The 20,815-nt window shown below is 37.9% G+C and overlaps 1 protein-coding gene across 2 annotated transcripts in view; it reads right to left on the bottom strand.

The window, feature by feature from the left end:
• LOC100568758 overlaps nt 1-20,815 on the bottom strand; it is a 95,146-nt gene that overhangs the window by 15,443 nt on the left and 58,888 nt on the right. The window contains exons 23-26 of one of the 2 annotated variants that reach the window (XM_008182568.3): nt 10,117-10,125; nt 2,542-2,580; nt 1,896-1,934; nt 1,236-1,295 (exon numbers count right to left, since the gene is read on the bottom strand). The exons of the other annotated variant lie outside the window; for it this stretch is intronic. Coding sequence (XP_008180790.2) covers nt 1,236-1,295; nt 1,896-1,934; nt 2,542-2,580; nt 10,117-10,125 — 147 coding nt within the window. The remainder of the gene's footprint in view (nt 1-1,235; nt 1,296-1,895; nt 1,935-2,541; nt 2,581-10,116; nt 10,126-20,815) is intronic. 2 annotated transcript variants of the gene reach the window in all.

Raw genomic sequence — 20,815 nt, 5'->3', positions numbered from 1 at the left:
TACGAACGACGAAGAGACAGCCGATAACCCGGAACGACAAACGATCCCCGAGCTCCAGGGACAAGCAGCGTCGCCGTCACTGTCAATCACATCGTCCGGGCTATCCCGGAACTCACCCATCCGAGCCGCGACCTGAACGTGGCAAACGACGAGCAGAATCGCTACTGGCGTTGGTCAACCAAGTCACCAGTCATCGAACCGACGATACTGCTGGTCCGGTGATCACCAGCGTTGGTCGATAACACACTCGACGCGACTATCTACAACAACACCCGGACACAGAGACCGGAATACCGACAATCTACCAAGTTCGACCGATCCGTAACCAACATCCAACGCCCAGGGAGTAGATCACGGACGACCCAGGAACTCTCCGCAACTCACACCAGCCGCCGACACAGGGCCTGCCTCAGAAAGGAACCTATCGATACCCGGCTAGGCCAATCACCAGGGGTCCAGCTGAGTCTAGCGGCGACTCACGAACGAAACCTGTATTTATATTTACTGTTTTACATGCAATAAAAGAAATATAATATCGATACAACTTTGTATTAATCCTCTTTCACAACACGGGTAGCTTTGCTGCTCCGTATCAATTGACAAACTCCAAAGACTCTAGTGGTTCGGTCACGTATTGCGGAAAGCAGAAGCCACAAATCTAAAGGGCATCAATCAAATTAAAACCAACGAGAAAAAAGAAATAGAGAAATGCCAAGGCTTACTTTTAGGCTTGCAACACTTCAATGGATAGTTGCGGTAAAGAAAGATTTAGAATTACTGGAAGTGAAATTTCGGGAAAATTAAACCCAGAATCGAGAAAATTTAAGGCAAGTGATGGTGGTTGTCAAAATGATTAGAGAATAGATTAGCCTGAGAAGAAGAAAAATTATTTTGAGTAGGATGTAGGTTTTTGTTATTTTAACAAATGCCAATTATTCTTGGCGCTCTGGAGCATGTCTGTTTTTATGTAGAAAAGTGGTTAATTGAGTTTGGGTGTCACTAGTTATTTCATTCATAATCAGTTTGAATTTAACTGTCAGAAAATCGATGCCTGTTTGGGTGATTGGCCTGTTTTTCCGGTTAAATTGATTAGGGTGTAATTTGTTCATATGCAAGTCGGATCTGGTCCGCAAATAAAATGTATTTAATAATAAAGAAAACATATAATTGCAATTATATGACTAACAATATATAATGTATGCACATATTATTTAATTAATTATAAAAATAATTACCTAGGAATTTTATTCTCATAAAGTACAATGGATAAAAATTTTCATGTTTCAGTGGTAAGGCTGAAAAATATAATATTTATTAGATACCTACCAATGATCACTATAATTAATTAATAGATTTTAAAGACTATCTTAGACTAAAATACATTTTATAATATGTCATAATTTACTGATTAGGTTATACGCTATAATATATTAAGCTAAACTATTCACAAGCCATAATAATTTGTTTTTTATGGTACCTATTTAATGGAAAGTTAGATATATATATATATATATATATATATATTATAAGCTTCTTAAAAAACAAAAACAAGTTAGTTATTATTAGAAATCATTAATTTTAATCCAAGATGAATATTGAATGATTTTAAATATCCAACTGTATGGATAGTGAATACACGTGAGAATATAAGAAAAAGTCAATTGCTTTTAGACATTGGTATTTAATCAGTAGTGTAAAAAATAACATATTATACTAGTACAAAAACTATGATAATAATATCCTTGAATGAAATAGGTATTAAAAACAAATATATGATGTAATTTTGATTATATTTGGAGTATATTTGCTATTAAAACTTTAAATATGTATTACCTATTAAGTAGGTATGTGTTAGAATTTGACAAAAGAAATAATAGTTAAATAATTTGACTTACGTGTAGATAATTCACGGAAATCGTCTTCGGAAATTGGATCTGAAAGTATAATGATTACTCAAACTTAAAATAATTAATAATACATTCAAGCAATATATTGACTTAAAATGTCCAGATTTGCCTAATATATAATTCAGTGGCGTGGCGAAGTGAAATATTTTATTGGGCAATTCATTTTTTGAATGACCTACCCATCCCTTGATTACTTAATATAATACTTATTACTGAAGTTAGTCTTGAACTTTAATTTACGTACGTTGCACCAGCACCGCCCATTAAAATTTTTTTATTTTTTATTTGATCAATAATTAGCACGCAATTAGTGAAAGAGCGCCCCTTCCCCCGTTTCCTCCTCAAGTCTGTTCACCACCAACCTTTCCAGCACTTTTGATGGTGCCGAAAGCAAGCTGACTGGTCTGTATGACTTAGGAAGACTCGGGTCCTGGCACCCAGGGCAGTTGTACCCAGGCCTCCCTAAATGCGGCCCTGGGCGGGTGGGACAACTTGTATTACCTACATATGAATATTGTATTGAAATTATTATTTTCCTCCCGGAGCTATTAAATATAAATGCTACAATATTTACATTAAGTTTTATCTTTAATTATTTTTAATAATAAATGTTAAAATTATTTTAATAACTTACTGTCATGGAATTTATCATATAGTTTCTTATTATTTACAACTAGAATAATTTATAATATATGAAACGGTTAATATCACTAAATTTAATTTACAAATAATTTGAAATATGTATTATCGCATATATTATGAAATAGTATAAAACTGATTGGGTGGGTTTTATTATATTAATGATTAATGAGTACCTACGAGTATACTAATCAAATAATTTCAGCCTATAAAAGTATAAAGTAAACTTTAGCCTATTGTAGTATATTGTACCATATTAATTATTTACCATAATTATATTTAGGTATTATTATTTAAATACATTTATGCCTATAAATCTAAAATATAGTTGGTATTGCAAACGTTAATACATTAGTACACGATACACGCATACAGGACAAATTAAAAGTAATGAAATGAAATGAAATGAAATTTTATGTTAAAGTTAAGTTTCAACTTATTTAAGCCACAGAACTATAAATAAAAGTTAAAATAAAAATTTGGCAGAATTTACTAGAAATATCTTGTGAGTAGGATTGTTGGTGAAATGAAAAGCGACATTTAATAGAGAATAGTCTCTAAAAGAGTACGAGATAGCACAGAATATCTAAGAGTAAGATATGAGAATTTAGTTGCATTCGAAAATGCTTTAATTAAATGGAAATCAGATTTAGAGCAACGAGAAAATAGAAAGGAAATACAGAGGATGCTGTGTAAAAGGTAATTAATAGGATGTTTAATAGGAGATATAGGAGACTTGAGCAAGGTGCTTATTTTGGACTCATTTAATAGGTACGAAATTTGTCCTGTAATATGATCACTCCAGCCGCTAAGATGTAGCGGCATGTAACTATTCAAAGTTTACTATAGATACAGGACACTCAAAATTATTCACAGATAAAACTATTCTACTTTTAAAAATGGCAGGGATTCCGGATTCCTCCCTTCTACCAGCCCTTGCCCCAAATGTGTGTAATATACTTAGTGTCAAATCATGGTTTTTGAACCGCTAGTACACGGCAACGGGAAGGGGTATTGGACCTTGAACGAATGTTGGCAGACGGCCCAGACAATGCCGTTTCAGTCGCTATGGATAGCAGTATTTTAGAAACAATGATTCCGCAGTCAAAGTACAATGTCTTTTCGTCGAAATTTTGGAATTGGGCGTCGAGGTGCAGTGCCTGATCGAAATACTGTACACCGATGGGTTGCAGCGTTTAGAAGAACTGGATGAGTGATGAAAAAAAAACAACCTGGTACTCCTCATTCAGTTCGAACTCCGGAAATTGTAGAACGAGTAAGAGCGGCATTTTTTGTTAGTCCGAGACGATTGGCCAGACGACACGCTGTAACACTGGGTATGTCCCGTCGTTCGCTTCATCGCATCTTACGTAATGACTTTAAGTTTCACCCGTACAAGATAATGATTGTCCAGCAGCTTAAGGAAGGGGATTTTGTGCAGCGCAGAGATTTTTGTCGCTTAATGGACGACATTTTTACGGAAAATGGAGATGCTATAGTTTCATGACTGATGAAGCACATTTTCATCTAGGCGGTTACGTAAATGTTCAAAATTGATGGTATTGGGCGTTGGAGAACCCACATGAATTACACCAAAGACCTCTCCACAGTTTAAAAGTAACAGTGTGGTGCGGTATTTCAAAGATGGGGATTATTGGACCCTAATTTTTTTGAAGAGGAAGGAACTGCAGTTACTGTGACATCAGCCCGCTACGTTGAAATGCCAAACAACTTTCTTTGTCCAGAACTTGAAATGCGTCAAGTGAACATGAGAGAAATATGGTTTCAGCAGGACGGTGCCACAGCTCACACTGCAAGAGCATCCATGGAAGTGGTTCGACAGCTGTTCCCAGGACATGTTATTTTAAGATATGGTGATGTTCACTGGTCCCCTCACTCACCCGATTTATCGATATGCGACTTCTTTTTGTGGGGATATTTAAAGTCAAAAGTCTACATAAACAAGCCTCACACAATCGATGACCTGAAGAATTCCATTCGTCAGGAAATTGAAGCCGTGCCAAATGAAATGTTGGAGACAGCCGTGTGCAACTTTCAGGAGAGGATCCAAATTTGTATCAATCAAGAAGGACGTCATCTCCAAGACATTATTTTTCGAATTTAATTAAAACATGTATATTCCAAAATGATATTAAAATATCCATCATTTAACGCTTGTGTTACTTATTTTTATCAAACCATGTCCCAGTTATTCTATAAGGAAAACTATGCGTTATCTACGCTCCACCCGGTATTTACAGAACGGATTTACCAAACGTATATTGCATTATACCCCAGAGGTTAATATCGGGGTGACTCTATTGTAATAATAAAAATAGTGAATAAAGCACCATGAGCATGAAAGATACTCTGTAAATCATAATATACAAGCGTAGATGTCTGGATAAACGACCTCATCGTCACCGAAATTTACTGCCCACCGCAAGAGGATAAAGATGAAATTAAGCTTGCTGAATTTTTCCATACATTGAAAATCGAGTGATAATTTCATAGTTGGAGGATATTATAATGCAAAGCTCATTAATAAGGATCGAAAATTATTACTGAAATAACTTCCACAAGAAAAGCTATGTATTGGTCAACTGACCGGAAGAAGATTCCTGATTTACTAGACTTATTTCTTATAACTGCGTCGAAATTATAAAACTCATAAAATTAACGTCGGATCGTAAACCAGTGCTTCTCACGTTAAGTTCAAATATCATATAAAAACAATGGAAGGTATTAACAATGAAAACACATTGGGATCTCTTCAGAGATAATCTAAACGAAATTGTAACCTTCTCAGTAAGGCTAAGTACATCAATTTGAATTGACAGTACTGTTAAACAACTAATAATGTCATCAACGCAATGAAAGTGGAAACACCTATATACCTACCAATGTGAATAAATTACGAAATCACCTAGGTACCCAAATGGCCACCGCCACTGTCCCAATCTCCATTAGCAGAACCCTGACATACATCCGCGTTGGCTGGACGCAGTGCCGCGTCCGCCCGCGCAGAACTGAGCCCGCTAAGTATTACAGGTGTCACAGCTTCGGCCACTCGACACGCCAGTGCACTAGCCCAGACCTCTCGACCGCCTGCAGGAGATGTGGCCTCACCGGTCACACCCAGGCCACCTGCACGGAGACCGAAGATAACTGCGTGGCGTGTGACCGCATGAAATCACCACGTGTACCACATAAGCCCGGATCAGGGGCATGTGCAGCCCGAAGGAAAGCCATCTCTGAGCTACACTCCTCCGCTCCAAGATGAATATCAACTTCCTGCAGATAAACCTTCAACGGAGCTCCACGGCTCAGAGCCTGGCATCACAGATCGCTGCCGAAATCGGCACCCAGGTCCTTCTGCTCTCTGAGCAAAACTGGAGTCCGGCTCGGGACGACCGATAGGTAGTCAGCAAGGACGGCACCTGTGCAGTCGTCCTGACACCCATGGCCGACTTCGTAGCAGAAATCTCCGGGTCGGCTGCGGATTCGCCTGGATGCAGGTGAGAGGCGTAAGGATCTATAGCTGCTACATCTCGAGAAACGACTCGGACGCTAATTTCTCAACTTTCCTCGGCGACGTCGAGCAGTCGGCTCGGTCCACCGATCCAAGCTGTACCCTCATTCTAGGAGGCGATTTCAACGCCTGGTCACAAGAGTGAGGCTCGGCGTGGAACGATCCAAGAGGTGATCAACTGGCTGATCTGGTAGCAAGCTTGGACCTCCTCGTCGCTAATTCAGGCACCACTCCTACCTACAGAAGAGTAAACTCTGAGACCATCATAGATGTCACCTTCTACCGCACCCGACTACCCTCCGCTCTTCGAGGCTGGAAGGTGTTGGACGAAGTTGAGTCGGCTAGCGACCACCGCCACATAGGCTACTCCCTGGACAATAACACTGCAATCAAAGAACCTCTAGAACATCTCAGGGGATGGTCTTACAGACGGCTTGACGTCGAAGCACTGGTGTCACATCTGGCCGAAGCACCCCTGCCTCCAAATGACGTAACCATCTCGGCCAACGAAGCCGCCGATTCACTAGTTAACTACCTCGCATCTACCTGCGACTCATGTATGTCACCAAGGGTAGCTCCTCCGGCCGGCAGAAGACACGTCCACTAGTGGAACCAAGGTATAAAGCTACTCCGCGAGGATTATGGAAAAGCGCTCAGAAAATACCAGAGGGCCGGTCGCAGGCATGACCCACCCGGACAGTTGGAACTCTTCCGGATCACCTCCAAGGCGAAGGGGAAGGAACTTCAAAAAACGATTAGAGTCTCCCAGGCCAAAAGCTGGTCCGACCTGTGTGCGGCCGTGGACTCCGACCTATGGCGACTCCCGTACAGGATCGTGACCAAACGCATAGGCCGGCATCGTCCGGGAATCGAATCCAGAGGCATGGAGACAGAGATTGCAGATCACCTGTTCCCCAACCCACCGGCGACGGACTGGTCGCACGAACCTCTCCCTTCGGTAGACGCCGATGAAGAACTGCCAGTACCGGAATTCACGACGGCCGAACTGCACGAGGCTTCTACGAGGCTCCCACCCGGCAAGGCAACCGGGCCCGATGGCATTCCGAACGAGGTTCTGGCGAAAGTCACCCTCCTCAGGCCACACACGCTCCTCAATGTTTTCAACAGCTGCTTGGTAAACAATACATTCCCATCATGATGGAAGGAGTCCAGACTCGTGCTCCTACACGAAGGTCCCGGAAAACCGGTATCCGAATCTTCCAGCTACAGACCACTGTGCATGCTTGACTCTACAGGCAAGTTACTAGAGCGGCTCATTCTCACGAGGCTCAACGAGCACCTCGACAGCACCAATCTCCGATCGCCAAACCAGTACGGCTTTCGATGCGGCTGGTCAACAGAGGACGCGATCAAGCGACTACTGGAGACGACTCACGGCGCGGCCCAGGGGGCCGTACGAAATCGGGACCTGTGCGTAGACGTCAGGAACGCCTTAAACACTGCGCCATGGAGAAGGATAGACGCCGCACTCCGCGAAAAAAGGTCCCTACGTACCTCATTCGGCTCATCAGGTCCTATCTCCAAGACCGGTCCATACTGGTAGGCCAGACGCTCCTCCGGCGAAGCACCACGTGCGGCGTTCCCCAGGGCTCGGTCTTTTGACTAGCACTGTAGAACATCTTCTACGACGAGCTTCTTGAGTTGGAAATGCCTCAGGGCGTACAACGAGTGGCATTCGCGGACGACGTTTGCGTCCTCGGCATCTCGCGGAACGGTGAGTCAGCCACGACGCTCATGAACCCGGTCCTCGAGGCTGTGGCCGAGTGGATGAACACTAACGGCCTCCAACTAGCTCCGGCCAAAACCGAGGCAATAGTTCTCACCAGAAAAAATTTGTACAACGACTCTGAGCTCATCGTCAAAGGTCATGTGATTCCGGTCAAACAATCCATGCGATACCTTGGCGTCGAGCTCGACACTCGTCTATTGTTCACCAAGCACGTCCAACAGGCGTCGTCGAAGGCATCCAAATCAGCGCTCGCCATAGCGAGACTGATGTCTAACGTCGGAGGACCGTCGCAGTACAAGAGAGCTCTCCTGGGAACAGTCATCAACAGCAAAATGCTGTACGCTGCTTCAACCTGGGCCATCCAAGGCACTAAAACGGCGAAGAACAGAAATGAGATGGCGAGGGCTCAGCGAACCGTCGCGATCCACCCCATATGAGCATACTGCACCGTCTCTGCCGACGGGTCTTCGCTGCTCGCGTCCATGGTTCCAGCCGATATCGTAGCCAACAAGAGGGCCAGGATGCGCCAGCGCCTCGACGATCAGGATGAGATTACACCCAAAAGTGGCATGAAGAAACAGGAAAGAACCATCAGCATCACAGCGTGGCAGGCAATATGGGACTGTTCGCCAAACGCCAGATGGACACACAGACTTCTCCCTGACGTGGGTCACCGAATGTCCAAGCCACCTCTAAGTCTGACGTATCATCTCACTCAGGTACTGTCTGGGCACGGATGCTTCAGGAGCTATCTGCACGATAAGGATCGGGCCATCGACAGTTATTGCTACTATTGCATGGATCCAGATGACACGGTTTAACACACAGTCTTCGCATGTCCAAGATGGCTCGACGACCGTGCTCGCATGACCGAGATACTCAGGAGACCTCCAAACGCCGCTGACGTCCAGGAAATCATGTGCGGAACCTCGCTGGTTGACCTGCCAGAGGAAACCATCGCCAGAAAACGATTGCTGCTCCAATCAATGACAAATTTGAACGAGCTGATCGTCATGATCGAATCCATCATGTCGACATAGGAAGACGACGAACGAGAAGACCAGGCCTACCACAGAACAGCAACGAACAGGCGAAGAGCGTGGCAAGCTCCAGCCTGAGCCACAAGGGACCACGATGAAGAACGGTTAGTCTCACCCTCACCACGTTCTCCATCCCCCACTCGTGACACCACGGGAGGGATCTAGAACATACCGGAAGCGGAGGACATTCGAGTACGCGACTTCAGAGCGGAGGACTCCGGTCGGCCTGCCAACATGAATCACCGAACCATAAAAAATTAAATGTATATTTGAAAAAAAAAACTTAATGACCATTGTGAGGGGGCTAGGAGGGGCATCGTCCAGCCTAACCTTCATTTTGGCCATAGGCCGGTGTGGTATTGATTTTCAATAAACGATGGCGGCGCCGTGGCAGTTATGCGAAAGCAATTCCCGCGACGTCGTCGGTTACAAACTGAAAAAAAAAGGTACCCAATCGAAGTCAGAGAACTAGTAAAAGAAAATAGACAGTACGAAAAACATTGCACCGAACTAGAGATGTTCCTTTGGATACAACTTTTTGGAATCACATTAGTGAATTCTTATATGATAAAATAAAAGTAGTCAAAAACTAAAGCTTCAAATGTAACTTGAGTGATTGTTCTGTAACGAAGATTAGGTATAAGAAAAAGTTGAAAACGTTAAGATGAGAAAAGTAGTAATTTGGATGTGAGAAAATGGTGGTCAACTGACTGGTAACTGACTTGAGGAAAATTAATGTTTTCATATAATAGTACAGAAGACGGATTTATAGACGTAACAACATTTTCAACAGTTAAGGTAAAATGTTCGATGAGATTAGGTGAGGCATAAGGGGTTAAGTATAACGCTTTGAGAAGTATGTTAATGGAATTAAAGTAAGAAGGACAAGTACTTGTTCAACAATCTTTCTATTAACATTAATGGAATAGGCTTAAGTAAAGATTTGACGGCAATAAGGACACCACCGCCGTGTGAAATGTACTGTAAGAGTTTTTATCAAGTCATACATTTAAAAGTGATAAAAACCCAACTTAGAGTTAATATTTAATAATGTTAACTTTGTGCTTTGTGTGATTGAGGAAAATCAGATCATAAGAAATGAAAACACGGAGATATGCTTTTGTATGTGATATTAACTTCAGAAAGTTTAATTAAGTTTTGGTAGCATAAATTTGACTGAGATTTAAAGTTATGGAACATAAAAAAACTAGAATGTTCAGTAAAATATTATGGTAATGATTTACTTACGTTTGCCTTCTATAATAAATAGTTAAAACAACGATTAAATTAATTTTTTCTTATTTAAAAATTACAATTAGATTGAATAAACCGAGAAGTAGAAGTCATATACAGCAAATAACCCGGGGTGCTCTACATGCGTGTACGTGTACGTGCATAAAAATACTTTTCTGTGATTGGTTGGTGTACATGGTAATCTTTTGGTATACCAGAGTGTTATACGTTCTTACCACAGTCTTTACCATGATACCACATAGTTGGATCCAGTTCAAATTTTCACGTGTACATGGCTCTATATTGATAACATAAGAATATACGAGGTAACTTATATGTTACCAATCTTAACCGATCTAAGCCATATTAACCGATGGGAAACGTTTGTGAGATCGTTTATAGCGAACGTATCCTGTCAATAAATGCACGTAAACGTACACGTATGTAGTGGAAACCCACCTTAAATCACACAATGAATACAATATAAATCAATTAATAACGTATATTATAATATAGAATGTATAATATATAATAATTCACGTTGTGAAAGGTATCTATTCTGGTGGCTGTATGGCTGTAGTAAGTGGTGATAAAACGCCGTATCACCACATTTGTTCTTATAACCATGAAGACATAAGGAGACCAAACTCATACGGCCGCCAATATGAAAAAACGTCTCGAATTGAATCACACGATTAAACAGCTACAGGCTACGCTGCGTACGCTAGGTTTACTACCGTAGAGTTTATATATGATAAACGAAAAACTCTAAATTCGAAAAAACGTTATTATTACTTCTTTATTGATCGAAAAAAGCTAAGTGCTATGTCACAATACAATATATAAGAGTAAAAACTTAACATGTATATTTTTTGTAAAAAGGAAAAGATTATTAACATAATCTTGCCACTACTCCTTCAGCGGGATTCAGGATTTCTGAAACTCACTGGTAAACGAATTGGACGTCCACACCGGCTAGTTAGGTTCTGGTTTAGATGCTGCTGAATGGGTAGAGTTTACGACATATGGCCTTGGCTGAGGGGTTGCTAGATTGGTGTTTCAATGTAGGCACGTTTCACTCTAATAATTGAAACTTTCTTTTCTCATTTCTTATGTTATAATTTGAACGTTTTGTCAGTTTTATCTTATACTTTGATTGGCCGATTGTATAGTGTTTCAAGTGGTTTCTTCACATGATCTTTTCTGAGGAAAATATGAGCACTATTTTTTAGATCTTTGTGCACAAATATATTCTTCCTTCCTTGTGCTGATGTTAATGTAATAACATCATGTAGTTTTCTTAATGTGCATCCATATTCAAATTCTGCAGAAATGGGGACGTTATGTCTTCTTTCATGTTGTTGCGCATGCCGAGTAGTATATTCATAACATTTGATTGATGACTTAAGTTGCCTATGCAACCGTTCCACTAACCATTAGCTTGGGGGTGGTATGATGTTGTTCTGACTCGTTTTATTCCAAGTAGTTTGATGGTTTTATTAAAAGTCGGTGCTTTAAATTGAGCATCTTGATCTGTAGTAATAACTTATGGTGCTTCAAAATGTGTGTTCCAACCAGTTTATTATAATTATTTTGCTACTGTTTTTAGCAGTTATATCTTCTATAGGAAAAACTTAGGTTAACGTGTATATTGGTCTACACAAGTTAGACTATAACAGGATCCTTCGCATAAAGATAGTAGTTCACCTTAATAAATATGTATATTTTGAAAACGCTCTATGGACATTATAAAAGTGGCTGGTGCTGAAATTATGTGTGCTGTGACGTTTGATAATTAGCATGGGATGTTAATCCCATGTAGTTCTTCGTCCAGAATGCACTAACTTTATATTCACCTAAATTAATTTAGCTTTTATCAACTTGAACGTCTCTTTAATTCCAGGATGTTTTGTCAAATACCTGTTTGCGGTATGTAACATGAATGTACGGTCATATTACGTAATATGTTGACGTGTCTCGTATTAGTGATTTTTTTGACGCAGGAAATGCTATTTTACTTAATTTTAGATTACTAAATCCCTCAAGTAATTTTTAAAGTTTTTGATCTTCTTTTTTGGCATTTGCTACCTTTTCATAATTTAACTTATTTACATTTATTTGCTCAATTCTTGATATAAAATCTGCACTTTTTTAACGGGAATGTATTTACTTCAGTAGAAAAGTGTCCAATATAATCCAAGTGCCTAAATTGTCTTGGAGAGCACTTGTATTATCTCTGATTGAACGCATATGTCAGGGGCTTATGGTCCGTCCAAACTGTGAAATGTCTCTTTTGTAACATATATTTGAATTGTCTGACAGTCAAGTATATTGTGAGAAGTTCTCTGTCATATTATGTACTAGATTTTAGTGTGTGGTACTTAATTTCTTTGAAAAAATGCTAGCGGTCTCCAATTGTGGTTTTTTTCTTCTTGCTTTAAAAAACTTCCAATAGTAAAATCTAATGCATAGAATTTAATTGCCAACGGTGATGAACATCTTCGATGTGCAGTAATACAAGGTTTGCTTAAGATGTCTTGCATTTTTTTAAAGCATTTTCAGTAATTTCACTCCACTTGATTTGTTTTTTGTCATTTTTTTTTATTTTTTTTCCTTTCTAGTTTATTAATAATGGCGTTTGATTCTCTGCAATATTTGGTAGAAAATGTATATAAAAGTTTTCCATGTCTAAGAACCTCCTTAGTTCTTTGACTGTGTCTAGTTTTTTGTAATTTAGCTAAGACTTAGTACCCGAGCTACTTATACTATATCCCAGAAAGTCAATTTGTTCAGCTTCATAAACACATTTATTTATATTTAATAATAATCCAAATCTGTCAAGTCTTTCAAAGATTGTTCTATGACTCTTATTATGTTGTAATTTGCTGACAGAAGCTTCTAGTATATCGTTAATGTATAGGAAACAATATTCCAATTCCACAAGCACACTGTGTCAGAGGTGCATGGTCACCTGCCAACTGCTGCATCTCACGGATCAAATATGATGGTCTCTTATCATCCAGTTCTAAACCACGAAATAAATTTTTTAATTTATTTTCCTTCGATTCGTGAAAATGCTCGGTGTGGACTGTTTTCAGTTTTTAAGTACTTATTACTCACTGGTGGCCTTTACAAAAGATTGGATACGTACGTAAAAATATCTCCGTCTAATGTACTGACAACGTAGTGAAACATTTCGTCCTCGATAGTATTTGATGTTACAAAACCAGCTAGATAAGTTGATTAATCTAGTTTGATAAACCACATTTTAAGGCTGTGTATCCAAAATGACGGTGCTTTAAAATTATGTATTAATGTTGGTTGTTCAGTCGACCCGGTGTTTTGTTTGTATTGTCCATGACGGAACTGCTCGTCGGGGTTACCACTTTGTAGAATTAATGTTAAGTAAAGAAGAACATTAAAATCGAAATAACTTTATTATTACTTCCTTATTTATCGAAAAAAGCTAAGTACTATGTCACAGTATAATATATAAAAGTAAAAACTTAACATGTATATTTTTTGTAAAATGGAAAACATTACTAACATAACCTTACATAATACGAAAAAGTAAAATAACCAATATAAAACTATATCTATATTCCGAATCGGAAGGTTACCAATTGTTTCCACCAGAGCGTTTTGTTAATTTGCATCACCAATAGTAGGTACATAAATATTTCACTGCGGTCTACGAATTGTTTTATCATGATTAATTGACAATTGTGGAGACAACAATAAAATTGGATAGCTCGTCGGGCAACCATTGTATCTTTAATCGTGATTAACTTACATACCCCTGTAAGTACCTAACTGGTAGGAAGTATAGCAATATATCGGTAGTGATGTGGCTGTATATTATAATATATATCACGTTAATTCATTCTTTTGTCTTGCTGATGCCCTGATGGTATTTGACGCTTCATGTTATATATTCTATATTTATAAATAATAAAATATGTTTTTATTTTACTAACATCCAGTTCAGTCAAAATAGGAAAAAGATCTGAAAAAATTCGCCCCCAACTGAATTTTGGTACACACTTAAAATGTACCTTCCCAATTAACATACTAAAAGTCCTGATGCCTAAGCCTAACCCCTATGCGTATATTTCCACCCCCCCCCCCCAAAGAGGGGTGAAATCTACCCTCCCACTATTTTTCTTATAACTCGTTAACCGTTGAACTCACGACAAAAAATTGAGACCAAAATTAAAGACCGTACAATTTACTATAAGAATATAATATTGTAATCACTTAAATTTTAACGTGATAGTTTTAAGTAAACTTTTTTTAAAAAAAACTGAATTTTTTTTTAGCCAAAAATTATAGTTTTACACCAAAATGATAACCAATATTAGAAAAATGATAGCCCTTTGTTTTTACATAATATGCTTTTTTATATTCATTACCATACGATTTAAGGTGGTTGTTATCTGTGACGCGGTGGTGTTATATCTGTACAGTTGATAATACGAACCAATTTTGAACATAATATAAAAATTCACCGAAAGGTGAATATTGGCATACACCTACTATATACTAAATTAATGATCATACTTAAAGTTCTGACGCTTACCCTTCGTGCTTACTCTTCTTACCCCCTCCCCCACCTTCAAAAGGGTGGTTTTATGGTTAATAATAATGCAAATAATTCGGAGATGGTGTTGGGTAGCGGACAGGCACAAATACGGCGGTGTTGTGACGTACATTTCACCAGCCCACCCAAGTTACATAATTGTTGATTATTCTTCACCATTAATTAGTGTGGAATTTGTGTGAATTTGTGCGAATATTTTCAGAATTTGTGCAATAAAGAATTTAGGACAAATTCAAAAAAACTTTGGGGGGGAGGGGGCTGGTGAAATGTTCACTGCCCCCCCCTCCTAAGGGTAATTAATCGACTTTATCGGATTTTTTTTTACCAAAAATTAGTGCGTCATTTGTGTGAATTCGTGTGACATGAATGGACATTTTTCAATCTACCCTTAATCCCAAAAATAGCGTTTGACCGTTTTGGTCATTTGCCCAGCCCCCCCTCGAGGGCGAAAATCTGACTTTTCCGGATTTTTTTTTTACCAAAAATTAGTGCGCCATTTGTGTGAATTTGTGCGACTATTTTCAGAATTTGTGCGACACCCGTTATGCTCGGAAAAATCATTAATTCATTTTTTGAAATGTTCGCATTTCCCCAGTCCCAGCTCCCTAGGGTGAAAATTCGACTTTTCTGGTTTAATTGCATATCATGGTTGATAGGACTATTTGATTGCTTTAAAATAAAATAAAAAATACGGATAGGTTTGGTTTTGATTAAAAAAGTTAGCTCATAACTTATGATTCGTTATAGTCACCCTTAACTAACCTGTAGGCTGTAGCGCGGTTGCCATTAATAAAATTTAGACGTTGGCTGAAAACGTCAAGGCCATACATAACAGTAGCATTGTATGAGCAAGTTCAATTATTTGTATTACTTTGAATAATTTCAACTTTAAGAAAAAGGATACGACAATTGGCGGAAACATCTTGAGAGGTTTTATGTTGATTTTTCCGACAATCTGACGAACGAGTTTTATATGGATCGGGAGAATATAAACGCATTTGCTGTGATATTAAAAATTAAAAAAAGAGATATTAATGATAAATTGTATTGTAAAATATAATTGCACTCTTCGGTTGTTCAACAAACATGAATATTATTCATTTATAAATAACGCCGCACGGTCACTGGTTATATGTGTTGGGAATTATCTAGACAAGATTTTTAAAATAAATTATCTTTTAAAGTATCTAGATAATCATGTTACGATTTATCTAATGTTTAGCTTAGATAAAAAATGGGCTTATCTGGATAAATATTATAGTGCCCCTACAAAATTATAAAACCAATGTTACTAAAATTCTAATGTTATATAAATTGTTTATAAAATTAGAAGAATATATTTCTTGTTATTATTGCCAATGACAGTATTACGAGAACCTGAATGTGGGCTTGCACTATACATCGTTCTCTACTAGCCATAATAAGCATATTAAAATTAATTAGGTATAGGTTTATTTCACCATCCATTTAAAAATAAATGAAAATTAACTGAGTAAAACTGTATTTCTAAGGCTCAATCCGTTGTTTTTATAAATATTGTTGACGCGTATATTTTATCTGCAATAATTTGTAAACCGGATTATGTCACGTTTATCGCTCACAATTCTGAGCGCTATGTAATAATAATAGTATAGGTAAGAAGTCTAATGTCAGTATGCGTTCAACTGCCAATCGCCGCGTAAATAAAATATTTTACTACGAAATAAACCGACTATAATTTATTCTTATAGTAATAAAAATTCATACAGTCCACAAATATAAAACCGTAACGTAACATTGGTCCTTCGGGCCGGATATAAGGAATCGGCGATATTCGTGAATGGCAGTCTAAATTAAAATTCGCACAGTATCAAGTTTAAAACGTGTGTAAAATAAGTGCGTGCGTGAAAATACTCAAATAAATAATCATCCGTTAATCCAGTAGTGTAGCAGAATAGCGGTAAGGTTTTCGAAAGAAGAAAAATATTGGACATACCATTGGAGCACGAAATCCAACTTCAAAAAGGAAAATTGTGGTAAGTCGCGTCCATGTTATTATAAATCAACTCCTTCCTAAAATATACTAGTAGGTTTTCCTTTATTATTTAATGTAAAAAAGAATATAAATATAAAATAGGGGGACATGCCCGAGTTAGGTACCTTGAAAAGCCGTAGAGGACAATTAAAAGCCCAGCTAACAAGATTTGTAAATCATCTGGAAAATGTTGACAAAAATAAATAAATAAATTGGACAGAGTTGAAGTGCCGCCGAGAAAAAACCGAGGATGTGTGGCAAGAATTTGAGCAGGTCCAAAGTGCAATTGAGTTGTTAGTGAACGATGAAGAAAAAGAAGAAGTGACGACCTATCGCGTGGAATTTGAAGAAACATATTTTAAAGCCGTTTCAATGTGAGAAGATTTGATGTACAAAAGAAGAAATGAGCAAATCCAAAATCAAGGTAACGTCGACGTTTGGGGTAGTAACATACTTGCTCCGACCCCACAGGTGACGGCAAGTTGTGGTAGTGGATTTTGTTGTAATAATTCTAAGGCGCCAATACAACTAGCGGCCATAAGTTTACCAACATTTTCGGGTATCTATAGTGAATGGCCTACATATTATGACATTTTTGGGGTTATGGTACACAAAAACGATCAAATAAGCGATATTCAAAGGTTATTTCATTTGCGCGCATCGTTATCGGGTGAAGCGGCTCAAGTCATACAAGGCATAGAGATAACCGCCGCCAATTATAGTATCGCTTGGGAAAGTTTGATCGCCAGATATAATAATAAAAAGGTGCTTATTCAATCACATACTAGAGGCTTGTACGAATTATCAGCGATAACTGAAGAATCCAAACAATTGCGAACATTTATTGATAAATTAAATTGTCATATCAACACTTTGGAGTCCTTGGGAGAAAACCCTCGAGGGTGGGGATCTATGTTAATTCATTTAATTACGAGCAAATTAGATATTGACACCATAAAGGCATAGGAAACAATTGCGCCGAAAGACGAGATACCACCAATTCAAGTACTGATACAATTTTTAGAAAAACGTTTCAAAATAGTAGAAGTTGTTGAATCGATATCACAAATGAATATTAAAGAAATCTCGGATTCGAAGGGAAATAAGAAAATCAATAAAGGTTATCCCAAGGAGAAAACGTATTCATTCGCTGTTACCGATATGACCAAATGTTACAATTGTAATTTACCATATACTATTTATAAGTGTCCTGCATTCCTAGCATTATCAGTATCCGACAGAATAAATTAAGTAAATGATGCACTAAAGTTGTGCAAAATATGTTTACGTCCACATAACGACAAAAAATGTTTCAAGTGCCATAAGACCCACAATACGATGCTACACTTAAATTCAAGCAAAGACGGTGAAGAGAATAAAAATTATACGACGACAACGGATAACGAAAATAGTAACACAAGTCGTTCCGATAACGAAAACATTCAAGTAATAGCACACAGTACAATCACGGCGACGGCGGCTGCGTCCGAGAAGAAACACGTTATGTTATCCACTGCTGTCATAAAAGTATATGATAACATGGGTAATGCGATACATTGCCGTGCGCTATTGGACTCTGGATCTCAAAACAATTTTGTCACGGAATATATGGCACAAAACCTTCAATTAGGCCGAAACAAAATAAAGAGCGATGTCTCCGGCATAGGTCAATCAGTACACACTATAACGTCCGCGGTGACGGTGAAGATAAGGTCCCGCACAAGCGATTACGAAAAAACCATATCTTGCTTAATATTACCCAGATTAACTAATGACATACCCGCTCAGGTCATTGACCCAAAACGTATTAATGTACCAGATAATATCGCATTAGCGGACAACGCATATAATAAACCGCAAAAAATTGATATGTTAATAGGTAATGAATTATTTTTTGACTTAATGCGTCCTGGGCAAATTAAATCTACTAATAACGGGCCGATTATACAAGAAACGAGGTTAGGATGGATAGTTGCGGACCCTATACCAAAATACAATAAAAATACTCATCGGGAAAATATTGCGTTATTAAGCGAAATCGTAATAAATAATCTAGAGGATCTAATCTCGAAATTTTGGCGTTTAGAAACGGTATCAAAGGAAAAAAATAATTATACATTGGAAGAAAAAGCTTGTCAATCGTATTTTGATCAAACAGTTCGCCAAGGCTTGGACGGTAAATTTATTGTAAAATTACCATTTAAAACCGAAATAAAATAAATAGGCAATTCTTACCCTGCTGCTCTGCGACGTTTTTTTTCCTTGGCAAGGCGATTTAAATTCAATCCTATATTAAAACTAGAATATAGCAAATTTATGGAAGAATATATTGAATTAAATCATATGGAAATCGTCTTGGAAAACGAAGATAAAAAAATCGGCATAAGTGACTATTTTTTACCGCATCGTGCCGTGATAAATACAAATAGTACTACTACTAGGCTGCGCGTGGTATTTGATGCATCATGCAAAACGGACATAGGACTTAGTCTGAATGATGCATTATTAAAGGGTCCTACTATACAGGAGGAATTGGTTACTATTTTGGCTCGTTTTAGAAAACATAAATTCGCGTTCTCAGCAGACGTATCAAAAATGTATCGCCAAATATGGGTGGATCCGCAACAGCGTAGCTATCAAAAAATTATTTGGCGTGCAAATCCCGAAGAACCACTGCGTACCTATAGGTTGAACACGGTAACGTACGGGACGGTACCAGCTTCATTTTTGGCGACTGGATGTTTAGCTAAGTTAGCCGACAAACACAATCAACTTTTCTTTATCTAATCAACAAAAGATATTTCTATTTTATTGGTTATGTTAATTGTCAATAAATTATCAAATCGTTTTATCAATACTTTTTTATTTCTAGTATTTTTATGATTACGTTTTAAATGTAATTGTTGTTGCTCGTAATACTTAAAAGTTTTAAAGTACCTACCGTTTAACGATTGTTTTTATAAAATGGCTGGAAGAAAGCCCGCTGTTCCACCTTCCTAGATTATAGATGCCGTGTTGTTGTTTAAAGATTATGTGATTAGATTGATTCACTCTAATTTTTAACCTAACGGCATACAACTTGAATTTCTGAGTGTAAATTTGGTATGTTACGAGTTTGTAAGACGGAGACAACAAATGCGAGTGTTGCGTCCTCTTAAGCATTTACAGTGATATTGAAATTAGTAAAAAAAATGAAAAAAAAAATTAGAATTTTGAGTATTATTTTAAATTAGTTAAAAGAGTATCATGAATAAATACATTTATATATTAAACTGATATAATAATGAGTAGGTACCTTAAAATTAAATTTGAAATTTAAAGCCCACCGTCTTGTCAGTATTTAAATCTGGTATTTTTTTTTCTTTATACAAGGTTCGAGTTTTTGATGGCTTTAGATTTGCGATTCGTAACTTGCGACTATAATTTTAAATAAACTTGCTTGGTGTTCTTTAATCACTTCAATAAAACTATAAATAGATGGGTGCGGGTTATTAAATTGATCTTTAAAATGCCTGTGATATGATTCTGGATCATTGGTAGTCCTTGGCCCGTTTGAAGGTGGCTCAGCCCTCTTGTGTAAGTTAATGTAAATTACATTTAGTAATTAATTTTTGAAGACGTATAATTTTAATTTTAGCGAAAACTGGACACATCCGCACAAGTGACACGATCGTATCACAGACATCAACTGATATAGGTAGGTGGTATACGATTTAAAACATTTTACTCGAATTACAATTAAAAATTAAACGGATCAATAAGCCAAAACATATCTATTTAGTAATAATCTTTATAGGGGGGGCTGAGGACATGCGAACATTTCAAAAAATGAATTAACGATTTTTCCGAGTATAACGGGTGTCGCACAAATTCTGAAAATATTCGCACAAACTCACACAAATAGCGCACTAATTTTTGGTAAAAAAAAAATCCGGAAAAGTCGGATTTTCGCCCTCGAGAGGGGGCTGGGAAAATGACCAAAACGGTCAAACGCTATTTTTGGGGTTAAGGGTAGCTCGAAAAATTTCCACTTATGTCACACAAATTCACACAAATGGCGCACTAATTTTTGGTAAAAAAAAATCTGCAAAATTCGATTA

Source organism: Acyrthosiphon pisum, chromosome A1 (genome assembly GCF_005508785.2).
Source record: "Acyrthosiphon pisum isolate AL4f chromosome A1, pea_aphid_22Mar2018_4r6ur, whole genome shotgun sequence".
In the NCBI taxonomy this organism is placed as follows: Eukaryota; Metazoa; Arthropoda; class Insecta; order Hemiptera; family Aphididae; genus Acyrthosiphon; species Acyrthosiphon pisum.
The sequence above is the reverse complement of the archived record's forward strand: the minus strand, read 5'-3'. Positions and strand labels throughout refer to the sequence as shown.